Below are 17,127 nucleotides of genomic sequence, written 5' to 3'. Positions count from 1 at the left end.
ATTCTTTACCACACAAAATATTCTTTCACACAAAAGAGTCTTTTTTTTTCAAAGACTTAATAGAATCAAAAAAATTGTTTTTATGACACAAACCTTTTAATACCTAAGCCGTAAGTGAAGTAGGAGCATGATAGAACAAGAATTTTTGTTTTTATACTACAAACCTTTCAAATATTATAGACCGTGTGTTTCACAAAAGTTATCAATTAGATCATTTTTTTTGTTAAATTATAATTTAGAAATTGTATTTTCTAAAATAGTATAAAATAGGACCATGAGCTTAATTTTAAACAATTTTTTTAATATAATCAACTTGAAGATAATTCTTAACATGAACAGATGCAAAAAAACAACATCTCTAGACCGCCTATTATTAGTTTTATTTTGATAAAAGATCAGTTCATATTACTATTTAGTACTATTTTGAAAATACATAGTCTAATTTGTTATTAAATAAAATAGAGAGTATAATCAATAATTTTTACAAAACACAAGGTCTAAAATGACATTTACTCTTATTTTAATAAAAAAAATTGTAAATAGATGAATAAAAATATTAAATTTTTATTGGAAGTAAATAAAAAATATATATGAAATATATAAATAAAAGTACAAAAACTTATTAATTATAATGAGTGAAAAATGAATAAATAAAAAATGATATTTATTGTGTTGTAAAATTTGATATATGTTATATTGTGTCAAATTTGATACACTTTCTAACATGTGTCAAATTTAATAATTTGGATCTCATTATACATTATTATTGGTGTTCAATTTTATGAAAATAGACTAAAAAATACATATACACCACATTTATAAACTACTCTTTTATTAAAGATGCTCTAAAGAGAGCTCTAAAAATATGAAACAATATTAAACCCTAAAATCTAAAATACACGCTAAAAAGACTAAATATACTACGATAGATTGTGTTATGAAGACATTTTAGACAGACGAAGGCGACACATTCTCCTCATCTATCTCGTCTTTGATCCCTTTGAAACAAATCCCCTTTGGTTTGAATCCCTTCTCAAGCATTTTCTCAACCTCCTCAAATGAAAGTCCCTTAGTCTCAGGAACAACAAAGTAAATGGCAATAAAGCCAATGAAAGATAATCCCGCAAATAGAATAAAAGTCCAAGCGGAGCCCAAAGCATTAGTAAGAGTTAAAAAGGTTTCGCTAACTAACAGATTAACCGACCAATTACATACTGCAGCAATACCTCCACCAATCCCTCTGTATTTTAAAGGATATATCTCTGAGTTTACTAGCCATGGAACACTGCCCATCCCAGGTGAATAGCATATAATATAGAGGCCTAGAAATGCTACTGCCAAGAATCCAAACTTGCTTGGACAACCTTCTGTGTACCATGTTCTCTTTTCCATGCGACATGTGCTTCTAATATCATTACTCACAGCCAAACAAGCTCCAGGATGAAGCTGTTCACGACAAACCAAAAAACAAAAACAGAAGTGAGATAACTTTGAACATAAAGTAGCTACAAAATAAATTAAGAGACATTCAAAATTAAAACTTACCCCATTTCCACTGCTGGCACAGAAGGCGCAATCTGGTGCTTTCAAACATGACATGCAGTTCCATGATTGAGATTTAGGGGTTGAGAGGTAAGCTGGGCATGTGGTGTTTCCACCGAAGTGCATGTTTTCTAAGTTGCTAACCGCAGGAGCAGTTGCAGCAGCCTGGAAAAACACTGCTCCTAAGGCCACAAGGCACGCAATGATACCGACAAGAGACACAAGCATGAACTTTCTCCTTCCATACTTGTCCACAAAGCCCATACTTATGATAGAGCCAACAAAATTAAGACCAGAAGTTACCAAGGAAAGTGCTAAAGCAGTTTGTCTGGATGCGAATCCAGCAAATTGAACAATAGTAGGACTGTAATATAAGACGGTGTTAATGCCTACGAATTGTTGGATGAGTTGTACAGTAATGCCTGCAAGAAGTGCTCTACGGACTACTTTACTTCGAAGAGCACTCTTCAGTTTTGGAAGAAATCCATCACCGAGTTCTCCTTCAATAGCTTTTTCTGCCTCAACAGAATCTTTCAAGGCCTTCATCTCATTTTCAACTTCATCAACAGGAAAGATCTTCTCTAATATAGACTTGGCCTCATCTATCTTGTTCTGGTTAAAAGAAAACTTGCACAAGTTAGAATTATGTTTGCATAAAAATAATATGAATTGATTGTAACTTAAACCATAGCATTAATCAAACAACTATAAGTAAGCATGTTACCTGTCTGAAGAGCCATCTTGGGGACTCTGGAAGAGACAACATGAGAATGAACTGAATCAAGGCTGGAAGTCCTGCAATACCAAGCATCCAACGCCAGGTTCCAGGAACCTAAAATAGAAAATGATAAGTTAAAAGTTTAATAAGCCTAGTTGAATATTATCTTTGCAAGTATTCAGTCACTGAAGACGTTTAAAAGCTTAAATATATAGACATACCTTTGTAAAAGCTAGGTTGATCAAGTAGGACAGGAATTGTCCACCTGTAATCAATAATGCATTTGAACTCACGAGTGCTCCTCTGATTCTAGTAGGTGAACTTTCTGAGATGTATAGTGGTGCAGCCATGGAAGCCATTCCAACTCCAAGGCCAACTAGAATTCTACCTATAATAAGCACCCACGGTGCAGGAGCTACTGCCATAACAATTGCTCCACCAAAGAACACTATATCAGCAAGCAGAAGTGCCTTTTTACGACCAAAACAATCACTGATCCAACCACCGACTGCAGCACCAAGTATAGCTCCTGCAACAGCCATACTCACTATAGTCTCCTGCAAATATCAAATGAAAATATAATTACAAATTGAGCTAAGCATAATTAGGAGAGAAGATAATGCACTACTCTACCGAGAAATGAAGCTCACCTGCAACCATGCTTTCTTATCTACTTCTATAAATTCCTCTCTAATATAGAGGAGAGCCCCAGAAATCACTCCTGCAACATTCCCACAATACAAAGAATCAATTAAAATCTCATTTTAGAATATATTTACTTGAATAAGAGTCTTCATTTTCACAATGCAAAGGTTAGGAGCACTCATATGTATACATTGTTACTAAATTATGTAAATATTTATTCTATGCAAAATTGTTGATCAAGACATGCATTATTATTAATTAAGAGGGATCCAGTCCACTTACCAGTGTCATATCCAAAAAGAAGTCCTCCAATTCCAGCAGTTAGTGAAAGACGCATAATATAGGGAGTTCTCCAGGAGATTTTCCAGCATTCTGAAAATTCTGTCTTATCTGCTTTGTGATAGCCTCCCTCCATTTCATGTAAATCTTTAAAACCAAGCTACTTTTCCACCACTGATCAGTTTCCTGTTTGAAATTAACATTATTAAGTTAAAGATAAGTGGAATGGTAAATTAGTGTAAAGTTGTTCTTGTTACTATGATACCTTTTCTGAGCACAAAACTCATAAAAGCATGCAAGAACACAAATAGAAAAGAAAGGAGAAATATGTGTTTATAAAATCTAACCAAACTGTATAGTTGAATAATTTTAGTTTATTAAATTAATGCAAAGCAATATGAGATGTGATTAATATTCTTACTTTGGATTTAATTAAGTTGTTTCTCTCAATTAACAATTTTACGTTACTGTCATAAATTTCTTAAAAAAAAATATTGGTAAATATAAATTTCCTTAAAATAGTTACATTTGAGATTATATTAAGTGTGTCACATACATTTTTTATTATATTTTAGAGATTAAATACATATCATAATATATATAAAATGAGAGTGTATGTATTTTTTTGTATACTCTTTTTCTAACTACATTATTTTCCAAAAAGGAGAAAAGTTTGATTCAATAATAAAACGTCATGAATGAAAATCATATTAGAGATTAAAAGTAAGAAGACGAGTACCTTAATCACTTTTTTCCTCACTAGTAGAGTACTATATAGTTAAATATAGACTTATAATAGTAATAATGTAGATCGCCTTGCTTAAATGTTTTCTCTCGCTCTCTATTTTTGATTATGGTGTGGGAGTTGCCATACCAGTTATTTATAGAGCCGAAAATGTCCTAATTGTAATATGATTACATTGATTAGCTAGGTTTGCCAAAAAAAAAAAAAATTGTAATATGATTAGGATTATTAGGAAAAAATCTCACTATTGCATTTAAAAAAGGAAAGATATATCCTTAAGAAAAAAAAAAAAGAAGAAACGATATATATTTTAAAAAATATATTTAAATAACAAATTATTTTTACTATTATTTTCTTTTTTTATAATAATTTAGAACCTTCCCTAAAAATTCAGGTTGTTATGAGAATAGATATAATCATAATTTTAATATATAAATACAACAAAAAGTTCCAAATAATTAGATTTTTGTTATTATATTATTATATTATCTTTTAATAAAAGAATTTATGTTTATTAATTTATCATTTTACAAAATAATTTATCAAATTATTAAACAGTTTATACACGCCTTAAAACGTCCAAGAAAGCCTCGCCTAGCTTGAGAGAGATGGATCAACGGGATTAGACCCTCGAGACGAGAACTTGGAAAATTCAACAAATCAATCCAGAGAATCACCAATCAAATTTGAGGTCCTAATCGCCATCGTCAGGGAAATTATGTGGGTTTGCAAGAAGTATCTTTACGTGGGTTTGGTCATATAATATGAAGAAAAGATTCAAAAGGAATTCTAAACTCATCCAAGGTAAACTTCACCCTATGACCTTGTATTAAATGTTAGAAAAATTAATAATAAACCCAAGATCTATTTGTATATAACATAGAACTCTAAATCAGAAGCAGTTTATTTTATCTGATTATCAACTAAGTCTTCCTCCCTAGATCTCTAAATCATAAGCAGTTTATTTTATCTGATTATCAAAAGGTATACAATTGTGATGAGACAATATGTATTTATAGAGTTAGGGAGGGGACTTAGCTACAAAACCCTAGTTGGGTTGGGCCTACTCATCAAAGGCTTCAGTCAACTAGAAAAGCCCACACTTCTGCTTCACCTAGACTTTACACACAGATGCTAAGCCCATTAACAATTGATCACCAACAACATGGGCTAACACAGCAAAGAACTATCCAATCAACCCAAGTTTTAATAAAACCAATAAAACTTAATGTAAGCCCAAATAAAAAGTCTAACATTCTCACACTTGGGCTACATTAATTTTAATACATATATATTATATATCAAAATAATTTTATTTGAAAACGACTCATGGGTTGAACAACAAGAAAACATTTGTGGCCACTTTAAAAATGATAGTTCTCTGATAGCATCTCAACATACCGGTCCAATTTAACCTTTGATAATGAACTATGACAGTCATATTATTTTTAGCTCAACAAAAGACATTCATAATCACAAATACCAAAGTATTAAATCGACATGGTCAATAAGTCTAGTAGTGTGGTAAGGAATTATGTTCAACATGTGATCAATTTAAAATAACATAATATCCTTATCAGTCCTCAATTTCACTGATACCGTGATGCTTAATAAATAAGCCAGTGAAATTAAACATACACTACTTAATAAATAAGTAAGTGTCACTAAACTTGCTTAAAACATTAAGCCAACAAAATATCATTGTCTTTTAGTAAATATACTTAAAATACAATGATCACAACAAGATATGAACTACATGCTTTCAATTCAATTATTCTCGAGAATATAACAAAGCCTAACTGAAAGCATAAACATCCAATAATAAAAATTATTGGCCCACAAAGTAGTTCATAACATCAACAAGTAAACTACATATAAATGTAATCTCAAAAGATAAAGCAAGAAACTCCCACTAACCCAAAGGAACAAAAGATTATAAAATGCCTATATCAAAAACATGTTTATCAAACAATATGGCACTTAATCCTTTGGTTAGAGGATCTGCAAACATCAACTTGGTCTTTCAATATTCTATCACAATGTCTCCTTTCTTAACCAAGTCTTTAATAGTGAGATACTTTATTTCCTTATATTTAGAAGCACTACTAATCTCATTATTCTTTGAAAAGAAAACAACAATATTATTATCACAATAGATTAGTATAGGAGAGGAAATAGGATCAACTAGTCGTATCTCTAAAAACAAAAATTCTTTAACCATAGAGCTTGCAAAGATGCACCATAACATACGACAAATTCAACATATATAGTAGATGATACGCTTAAAGTCTATCTAACACTTTTTCAAGAAATAGCAGCACCAACAAAAGTGAAAATATAGCCAGAAGTTGACTTTAAATCATCTACACAACCACCAAATCTGAATGTGAATAACTAACAACTTGAAAATTGTCAACATGCTTATACACAAGCATAAAACTCTTTGTTCTTTGCAAATATCTCAAAACTTTCTTGGCTGCAACCCAATGATCATGGCCAGGATCAGATAAATATCTCCCAAGAACATTGACTACGAAAGCTATGTCAGGTCGAGTGCAAACCTGAGCATACATCAAACTCCCTACTACACTTGCATAAGGGATGTTCTTCATTGCTCCTCTTTCCAAGTCGTTCTTAGGACATTGCTGCTTAGTGAACTTGTCCCCTTTCAGAATAGGAACAGAACCAGCTTTACACAAATCCATGTTGAACCTTTTGAGCACACGATTAATGTAAGCTTCTTGAGATAAGCCAAGAACTTTTTGATTCCTGTCACGATGGATCTCAATCCCCAAAACATAGGATGCCTCTCCAAGATCTTTCATATCAAAATTGGAAGACAGAAAATTTTTGGTCTCATTTAGTAGTGACAAATCACTGCTGGCAAGTAAAATGTCATCTACATAAAGAACAAGAAAAATATAACGACTCCCACTGATCTTCATATAAATACACTGATCAAACTTGTTCTCTACAAAACCAAACGATGTCACAACCTTGTCAAACTTCAAGTACCACTGGCGAGATGCCTGTTTGAGACCATAAATGGATCGTTTCAACTTGCAAACTAAGTGTTCTTTTCCTTTCTCCTTGTAGCCTTCAGGTTGAGACGTATAGACTTCCTCATTCAATTCTCCATTCAGAAAAGCAGTTTTAACATCCATTTGATGCAACTCTAAATCAAAATGCGCAACTAAGGCCATAATAATTCTGAATGAATCTTTAGTGGAAACAGGTGAGAAAGTTTCAGTGTAATCAATACTTTCTCTTTGAGTAAAGCCTTTAGCCACTAAACGTGCTTTAAACCTTTCAATCTGTCCCTTTTTATCCCTTTTAGCCTTTAAAATCCACTTACAACCTATTGGTTTAAAACCATCAGGTAATAAAACTAGCTCCCATACACCATTTTTCTTCATGGAGTCGATCTCATCATCCGTAGCTGCTAACCATTTTGAAGATTGTGGACTATTAAGTGCTTCACTAAAAGTGACAGGATCCACAAAATGATCAATATCATATTCTCCTTCTCCAAGATAAGCAAAATTATCATAACACTTTGTTGACTTCTTTTGTCCCTGAGATCTTCTTAGAGGAGGTACTTCTGGAATAACTTCTCTTTGTTGATCATTGTTTTGAATAACATCTTCCACAACTGGAATTTCTTCAATAACAGGATTCTCATTAACAATAGGAGCTTCATCATTAATAGGCCCTTCATCAATAATAGGAGCTTCATCATCTTCGATAGTAGGAGCAATATATTCATCAGCAATGGGAGCGTTATCAATTAGAGTAAGAATAAGACTGCTATTATTATCATCTCTTGAAAAAGACATAGGAATAAAAATTCCTTTAGATGACTCCCACAGTTCAAGAGATGGTGAATGAATATTTTCAGCAACATCAAAATTTAGCAGTCTGAGATTCAACAATTCGCGTACCACGAGTAGGACAGTAAAAGCGATAGCCTTTTGAGCGCATTGGATAACCAATGAAATAACAACGATTTGTTCTCGAATCTAACTTTTTCAAATTTGGATCATAAATTTTTACTTTAGCTGGACAACCCCATACACGAAGATGATTCAGACTAGGCTTCCGCCCAGTCCACAACTTAAAAGGGGTTTTGGGAACAGATTTACTCGGAACACGATTTAAAATATAAGTTGCAGTCATAAGTGCTTCACCCCATAAAAAACTCTGGAAGATTTGATCTACGCATCATACTTCTAAGCATATCCATGAGAGTGCTTTCAGCAACGCCATTTTTCTCAGTGAACCTGACATATTGTATTGAGAAACTACACAATATTTTGGAAAATATTCAGCAAAAGGCCTCATGTGTAGTTTAGATTCTATATAACAACCAGAATATTCTCCTCCGCGATCAAAATGAACAAATTTTATGACTCTTCCCAATGATTTCTCAAGAACATTTCGAAAGATTTTGACTTTATCAAAAGCGTTGGATTGTCTCTGATCAGGTAGGTGAGGCCATAAGAAGAAAAAACATCGATAAAAGTTATAAAATACTTGTTGCTGCACAACGTGTTGAAATAAGGTTTACTGATGTTAGTGTGGATAATCTCTTATAAAGAGTGACTATAGTGAGCAGTCTGCTTTCTTATTTTAGTCAATTTTTCACCAGTACAATCAGCACAAGTATCACAACCAGAATCATCAACAGGAGAAAGAATTTTAGCTAGAAGTAATCGATCAATTCTTTCTTTAGAAATATGACCCGATTTATCGTGCCAGAATAATAAGGATGTTATCTTAATATAAGATTTCTTATCCACAATATTCACAATATTGAAAAAGGAAGCTAAGGAAGTCAATGATAATTTGAAAAGAATATCAGAGTAAAAACAGTTTCCAATTATTCGGAGTCAAACATAATGTCAACACTATAATTGGCAAAACGAAAAGAAAATCATTGTTTAACTAAAAGCGGAAGCGAAACTGAATTACTTTAAAAATAGGAATCAAGAAATTACTGTTCAAAACAATCTGAACACTAAACTGTAATTCAGGAATTAATGTGCCAACATAAAGAACGTCAACTCCAATATAAGTGTCCACTGTAAGCATTGACTCCCTCTCACTTGGCTTTCTGAGATCCCTTAGCCCCTGGTTGTGGTTGCTTCTTTTCATATTTTCTTTATCCTTTGTTGGGCTTGAGTTGAGAAACAAAGTGAGAAGACTCATTCTTTTCATTTTGTTAGCTTGCTTATTTCAGCTACACACTGAGAAATTAGATCACTAAAACTCCATGTTTTATTATAAGTGTTGTAGGTTGTCTTGATAAAGCTGAAAGAGGAAGGAAGTGCATGAAGAACTTGAAGAATAGTGTAAAAGTCGGGAAGAGGAATATTATAATCTTTCAACTTGTACTGAACATTAATAATTTTTAAAATAAAACCTCGCACTCCTTTGATTTATCATACTGAATGGTTGTCATTGCATCCATAAGATGTCCAGCTTCAGCATTTTCACCAGTGTCATATAGTTTTTCTAGAACATTGAAAAACTCATTAGCATTTGTGGTGTTTGGCAAACCACCAAAAGATGTCCAGGAATTAAACGTTTCATAGCAATGAGACTAAGATGATTTGAATTTTTCCATTGTGCATGAAGAATTTTTTTGGGCAACAATTCTGATATTAGTATAAGATCAGCAGATTTTTCTTCTCGAAGGCATAAGTCCAAATCTATTATGCCTAAAGCAATTTTCACATTTCGTTTCCATGTCTTAAAGTTGAAGCATTCAGAATTCAGATGAAAACGTTATTGTTGTTTGCAGAAAGGAGACCGAAAAATCCAAAAAATTAAAACTTGAATAAGCAATATGAGCAATGCATTAGAAAATATTGTAGAGTCAACTGGTCATTATAAACTCCCCTTTGGGGTGAGAATATAACACACATATGATCTACCTTCATGAAGTTAACAACAAAGAAAAAATACATATTATTTAAGAATTTTATTACCTTTGGGCAAATAAATTTCTTAAAAATATGTATTAATTCAAGCAAAAAATAATAATAAATTTATATATTTAAATTATTACCTTTGGGCAAATAATTAAAATATATATTTAATATTAACTCACTTCATGGAATGTGAACTAATATATGTAAATACTACCTTTGGGCAAGTAATTACACATATAGTCAACCAAAATATATAATATTTTCTTCAACATGTGAAATTTGGTGATAAATCAATCATTGAAAATTAATAATTTTCAACCAAATTTCCAAAAGAGAGATATTAATTGCTTTTATTATATTGATAATAAAAAAAATAAAGTGTCCACCATAACACATTATTTTTGTATCAAACAATCAAGTTTTAAAATTTTAGAACAACAAATAATGGAAAAATGTGAAATAAAGAATATTGGTGGAGATTACATAGTCAAGATAAATCAAATAAGAGAGTGACTATGTCTTATGGAACGAGAAGAAACCCAAAAAAATTTCTATGATTTACGGATTTTGAAAAATCATCAAAAATTATTTTTAATAATTTTTTAACTGCATAATTATCATTAAAATAATAATAATTATTAAACGGCGTCAAAAAATTAATTAAAAATCACCAAAAAATCAGAAATTAAATTCTAATAATATTGGAAAAAAGAATCGTCAAAAACGGAGTCACGAAACTACCTCACTCTCTCTCACTCTCCGACAGCCGCGAGTGGGCTTCGCTGGCTGGAACCTTCTTCAACCTCCAGCCGGATCCAGATGCGGGTCACGCGACCCGGTTCATGCGCAGGCGGGTCGGAGCAGTTTTCCGGCCAAAAACGCGACAAAAACTTCAAGAAAAGGAGGGGTTTGGATCGGTTTTGTATATCTAATCTACTTATGGATTCAATTTGGGGTAAAATATTCAAAACAATGGTAGATCTAATAAGTTAATCCGAAAATTTCAAACCCAAAAAAACAAAAAAAATGCTAAAATTTCTTGATTTTCAACTTAATTCGAAATTAAAATATGTATTCACATTATAAAACAATAAAGAATCATCCATTTATAATCAATTTTAATCAATTATAATCAATAAAATTGAAAAACACAAAATTAATTTCATAAAAAAAATATATAAACCCTAAAAGTTTAATCTTAAAATTCTCATAATATACATAATGATTTCATGCATATAATATATCAATTGAAAGAGAATTTAAAGATCAATAAAACCCCTAAAGTTTTAAGATTTATAAACAAAAAATTGCACATAAAATAATAACGAAATTAATATGTAATTTTAGATAATTAACATATAAAAATTAATTATACTAATTATAGGTTCTAAATCATATACAATTGGTAATCTGATACCACATGTTAGAAAAATTAATAATAAACCCAAGATCTATTTGTATATAACATAGAACACAATAATAAGATATAATAATTAGGTATGTGTACCTGATTGATCCATAGCAATTATCTAAGTTTGATCCACAGCAGTTACTCCAATTCGATAGTGCAATACTATCAACTAAGTCTTCCTCCCTAGATCTCTAAATCAGAAGCAGTTTATTTTATCTGATTATCAAAAGGTATACAATTGTGATGAGACAATATGTATTTATAGAGTTAGGGAGGGGACTTAGCTACAAAACCCTAGTTGGGCTGGGCCTGCTCATCAAAGGCTTCAGTCAACTAGAAAAGCCCACACTTCTGCTTCACCTAGACTTTACACACAGATGCTAAGCCCATTAACAATTGATCACCAACAACATGGGCTAACACAACAAAGAACTATCCAATCAACCCAAGTTTTAATAAAGAGGAAATTATGTAGAATATGGACTTTTTTCTTAAAGTTTGATAAATATGGAGAAATTATGATTTTACTTAATCTATGGCTTTTTTCTAATTTAAGTTAGTTGTGTGGAATTATATTTCCATATGTTTAAGTTTTTATGAAATAAAACCATATTTTATTTGTTAATTTATTTTTATAGATATTTGTATTATTTTTTAGGAAAATTTATTATTTATTTTAGTTATTAATATTAAATTTGTAATTTAATATATATATATATATATAAAAATATTTGTGTTTCATGTTAGTTTTTTTTAGATTGAGATAAATAAATATTTGACTTATTAGTTAAATTGTTTTATTCTACATTAACTTTTTGATACTAATCTTACAAAAAAAAAATTAAAAATTTATTCTAAATACTTATAAACGAAAGATCTTCATTTGAATTAATTATTACTAATAAAATTAAAACTAAAAGTACCAAGTTACTTTCTAAAGTAAAAAATAATATCTAAAATTTAACAACCAGGTTATTTTTTCAAATTAACACGTTACTTTGTGCAACTATAGCACAACACATACTACAGATATAATGTTACTTTTTTAAAAAAATTAAAGCTAAAAATTCAACTACTAGGTTACTTTTTCAAAATAACAGGGTTATTTATTAAAAAATAAAGTCACAATTGAACACACTCAACTATATTTAGTGATACATGTCTTAGTTACTTACAAACTAACATGTAATTTTATTTTTATTTTTTGAAAAAGAATGAATTGCCATGATCTTTGATTGCATCTAACACATAATACATGAGCTGGGACATGTAATTACTTTATGCAAAAATGGAATCAAAATTAACAAACTATACAAAAAGCATAGGTAAAAGTGCTAGGTTACAATTTGAAGCAATAATAAAGTCTAAAATTAAACAACTATGTTACTTTTTTTTTTCAAATTAACACGTTAATTTGTGCAAAAAACAAATTATAGCAAAATTAAAAGTAAAAGTACCAGGTTACTTCCTAAAGCAAAAATAAAATATAAAATTCAACAACTAAGTTACTTTTTAAATTAACACGTTACTAACCTAGGTATATTACTAATATAGATGTCATGATTTATTTTGTAAATGAACATGTTACTTTCTTCATAAAATTTTGTCATAACTCAATACATTAAAAAAATTTAATTTGCAAGGTAGCAGATTATTTGCGTAAAGTAGTAAAGTCCAGATTTAAACATTTTTTATCTTTGAAAAATTATCCTTCTACTAATATTTACAACTTATGAGTTTCAATGATTATTTTATCTTCCTTCCTTTTTCTTTTGTTTCTTGTAGTTTCTTCAATGAAGAAGTCAGCAATTTCATTAGTATAATTAGCAAGTCTTTTAAAATTATGGTTACTTGATTGGTGGCTCACTTTTCGCTACTTGGTATGAGATCTCAACATTGTCCCAATTGCAATTAGTGTTTATTTTATTTTTGATCAAATGAATTCCCAAGATCAAATGATGAACAATTATTTGGAATACGTACACCAATCACTTTGTAATTTGAGTAGCAGTTACTTTCATTCCACTCTTCTCCATAATGAATTAATGCTTTAACAAAATTCATTCTCCAAGAAAATTACAGGTGCCAGGTCACTTCCTGAAGCAAAACGAAAAAATAAAATTCATTTAACAAGTTACTTTATAAGAAATTTAAAATAACATGTTTCTTTCTAAAAAAAATTATAGTCCCAACACAACACACTTAGCCATATTCAAAAATAAGGTACCAAGTTACTTTCAAAAGCAATATAAAATCCTAAAATTGAACTAGCAGGTGACTTTTATCAAGACATGGTTTTTTTTTTTGGTTAAAAATTGCAGTCACATCACAAGAAACTCAAATATATTCAAAAGTAAGGTACCGGGTTACTTTCAGAAGCAATAGAAAACCCTACGATTGAACAATCAGGTGACTTTTTCAAGACATGGTATTATTTTGTTATAAATTGCAGTCACAACACAACAAACTCAGCCATATTAAAAAATAAAGTACCAGGTTACTTTCAGAAGTAATAGAAAACCGTACAATTGAACTAACAGGTGACCTTTTTCCAAACTCGTTATTTTTTTTTTTGGCTATAAATTGCACCCACAACACAACAAACACAATCATATTCAAATTTAAAGTTCCAGGTTACATTTAGAGGCAATATAAAATTTTAAGATTGAACTAGCAAGTGACTTTTTTCAAGACATGGTATTTTTTTTGCTATAAATTGCAGCCACAACACAACAAACATAACCATATTCAAATTTAAAGTTCCAGGTTACATTCAGAGGCAATAAAACCCTAAGATTGAACTAGCAGATGACTTTTTTCAAGACATGGTATTTTTTTGCTATAAATTACAGCCACAACACAACAAACACAACCATATTCAAATTTAAAGTTTCAGGTTACATTCAGAGACAATATAAAATCCTAAGATTGGACTAGCAGGTGACTTTTTCAAGACATGGTATTTTTTTGCTATAATTTGCAGCCACAACACAACAAACATAACCATATTCAAATTTAAAGTTCCAGGTTACATTCAGAGGCAATATAAAACCCTAAGATTGAACTAGCAAGTGACTTTTTTCAAGACATGTATTATTTTGCTATAAATTGCAGCCACAACACAACAAACATAACCATATTCAAATTTAAAGTTCCAGGTTACATTCAGAGGCAATAAAACCCTAAGATTGAACTAGCAGGTGACTTTTTTCAAGACATGGTATTTTTTTGCTATAAATTGCAGCCACAACACAACAAACACAACCATATTCAAATTTAAAGTTCCATGTTACATTCAGAGGCAATATAAAACTCTAAGATTGAACTAGCAGGTGACTTTTTTCAAGACATGGTATTTTTCTGCTATAAATTGCAGCCACAACACAACAAACATAACCATATTCAAATTTAAAGTTCCAGGTTACATTCAGAGGCAATATAAAACCCTAAGATTGAACTAGCAGGTGACTTTTTTCAATACATGGTATTTTTTTGCTATAAATTGCAGCCACAACACGACAAACACAACCATATTCAAATGTAAAGTTTCAAGTTACATTCAGAGGCAATATAAAACCCTAAGGTTGAACTACAAGGTGAACTTTTTCAAAATATGAAAGTTTTTTTTATTAAAAATTACAATCACAGCACAACACATTACTATGAGAACTAAAATAAAAACCTAAAATTAAAATTCCTTATCACTTTTCCTAAATAATATGTTAACTACGTCAAGAATGTAATCAAATTCAATAGTTTGTTACCTTTGTCTATTTTGACTTCAAATTTTATTGATTTTCTTCATCGGCAGTAGGAGCATGAACAATAAGATGAAGAATGATAATCACACCAGAGGAGAAGGAAAGAAATCAGAGAGAAATCGGAGAATTCAAATGACCATAACAAAATTAACCACGAATCCAAATGCTGCTATGCTGAACATGAGAATTCCATTGACCTTCATACATTAAGAAACCTGAGATCAACCATATGAGCTGCACAGAGACAAGAGAACCAAGAATTTCAGAGAGAAATCAAAGAAGAAGGGAAGAAATTGGAGGAGAATCGCAAGAGGAATGAAAGAATCGCATGATATTGGAAATTAGTGAATTTGGATATTTTGGGTGTGAATTTTATAAATGGAAATATCCTTTTATAAGTATTCTATTTTTTCCATTTTTTAAGTTTTTTATTTTTTTTTTCCAGATTTTAAGTTTTTTCGTTAAATGTCCATATTTTTCAAAATGCTTTTAAGAAATTCCATATTTATAAAAAATTCCCTTTAATAAAACCAATAAAACTTAATGTAAGCCCAAATAAAAAGTCTAACATTAAATCCATTCATATAATATGTTTTTTCTTTGTGTGATAATGTTTGCTTGATAATGAAAAGTGGTTCTTTTAATTCCGTTCCTTTTCATTTGGTTTTTCTGATTCAGTATTTTCTTGACTTCTAAATCACACACACACTTGTGTCATTGATCATGAGCTTTTGAGTTGTTGCAGTAGATTTTGATTTTATCTTGTTCTTAATTTTGTTCATGCCAAATGTTTTCTCCTTGTTTCTTTTAAATCAGAGTTTTCTTTGCAACTAAACAAAGATTTGTATTATATGTAAATACATTGCTTAATTAATTAGCTTTTTAAGTGTATTATAATAAATTTCCGCGATCATGACTGCTCGGCGATGGGTTGATGGGTCTCCGCCACGATCATTAGAATCTTGATCTTAATGTAAATTTAGTTGGTTGCTGGAATCCAGTCTCCATCGCCATCCAAACCTTTCCGCAGTAGCCAGCACAAAGAAGACGAACCAGCAGAGACGAACACTAAGGTAGGATCTGCTGTCTTTTTATCTGTAAATCTAGTTTGGGAATGATATTTAACAACTATCGATGTGTTTTGGTGATTGTTTTGTTGGGATTTTTTGTTCTTGTTTTTTGTGGCTTGATTCTTGAGATGTTGGTGTTTGGGGTATGGGTTGTGTTGCTATTCTTGGTCAGAGACGTGTAACTCGGTCGGAGATGTTTAGTACAATCTTCCAGGAGGAGACAATTTCGAGATGATGACGGAATTTGGAGTTGGCAGCCGAGATTCACACATCTGGTATTCATTTCGTATTAATATTTGATATATCAATATTAATTTTAATTTTATTTATTGTTGATTTTATTGTTATTAAAAGGTGATTAGGTTTTTATTATTTTTATTTATCTTAATTGTTGCTTTTTTTTTTTTTTTTTTTTGAAGAAAAGTGTTCTTTATTAACAAGAGCTATCGCCCGAAAGAATAGACAACAACTCCGAAGGAACACTATTAATAGGGAACATACGTTCAGCTAGAGACAAAGAGTGTCGGGCAATATAATGCGCGGCACGATTCGCAGAACGTTTGACAAAACATAAAGTAACATTTAATAAACTTCTAAGGATTAACTTGCACTCTTCCACAATAAAACCGAACCCAGAGTTTAGCTTCTCATTGCTTCGGATAGCAGCCACACAAACCAGGCTATCGGATTCAACAGTAGCGTGGGAAAAGTTGTGATTTTTCAACCAACTTAAAGCTTCTCTAATGCCCATAGCTTCTGCAATTTCAGGTGTAACTTTGCCTTGCTTTGCACCAGCGAAAACGGAAACCAAGTCACCATCAGTATTTCGAATCACACAGCCGTATCCATGCTTGAGGTCTTGATCAAAGAGAGCTGCATCAACGTTCAACTTGATGCCTACAGTCGGCTTGGTCCAAATCTCCGAGGCATCACCAGGTTTCGGAGGCGACAAAGAGGGTAAGTTGCTTCTGCCTTGAGCCTTCAAAAACTGGTGCAAACTTGATTGAGCAAAATCAACCACAC

At 31.1% G+C, this 17,127-nt stretch overlaps 1 protein-coding gene across 1 annotated transcript; it reads right to left on the bottom strand.

The window, feature by feature from the left end:
* Positions 1 to 940: 940 nt before the first annotated feature.
* Positions 941 to 3,370, bottom strand: LOC115704304 (inositol transporter 4-like). Its single transcript, XM_030631518.2, has 6 exons — positions 3,188 to 3,370; positions 2,911 to 2,981; positions 2,482 to 2,817; positions 2,267 to 2,374; positions 1,546 to 2,154; positions 941 to 1,446 (listed from the first exon to the last, which is right to left on the bottom strand). The coding sequence occupies exons 1-6, from the start codon at positions 3,318 to 3,320 to the stop codon at positions 949 to 951; spliced, it is 1,755 nt and encodes a 584-aa protein (XP_030487378.2). The 5' UTR covers positions 3,321 to 3,370; the 3' UTR covers positions 941 to 948.
* Between the last annotated feature and the right edge of the window lie 13,757 nt (positions 3,371 to 17,127).

Source organism: Cannabis sativa, chromosome 1, assembly GCF_029168945.1.
Source record: "Cannabis sativa cultivar Pink pepper isolate KNU-18-1 chromosome 1, ASM2916894v1, whole genome shotgun sequence".
Classification (NCBI taxonomy): domain Eukaryota; kingdom Viridiplantae; phylum Streptophyta; class Magnoliopsida; order Rosales; family Cannabaceae; genus Cannabis; species Cannabis sativa.
Note: the sequence above shows the minus strand (reverse complement) of the source record. Positions and strands in the feature narration are given on the sequence as shown.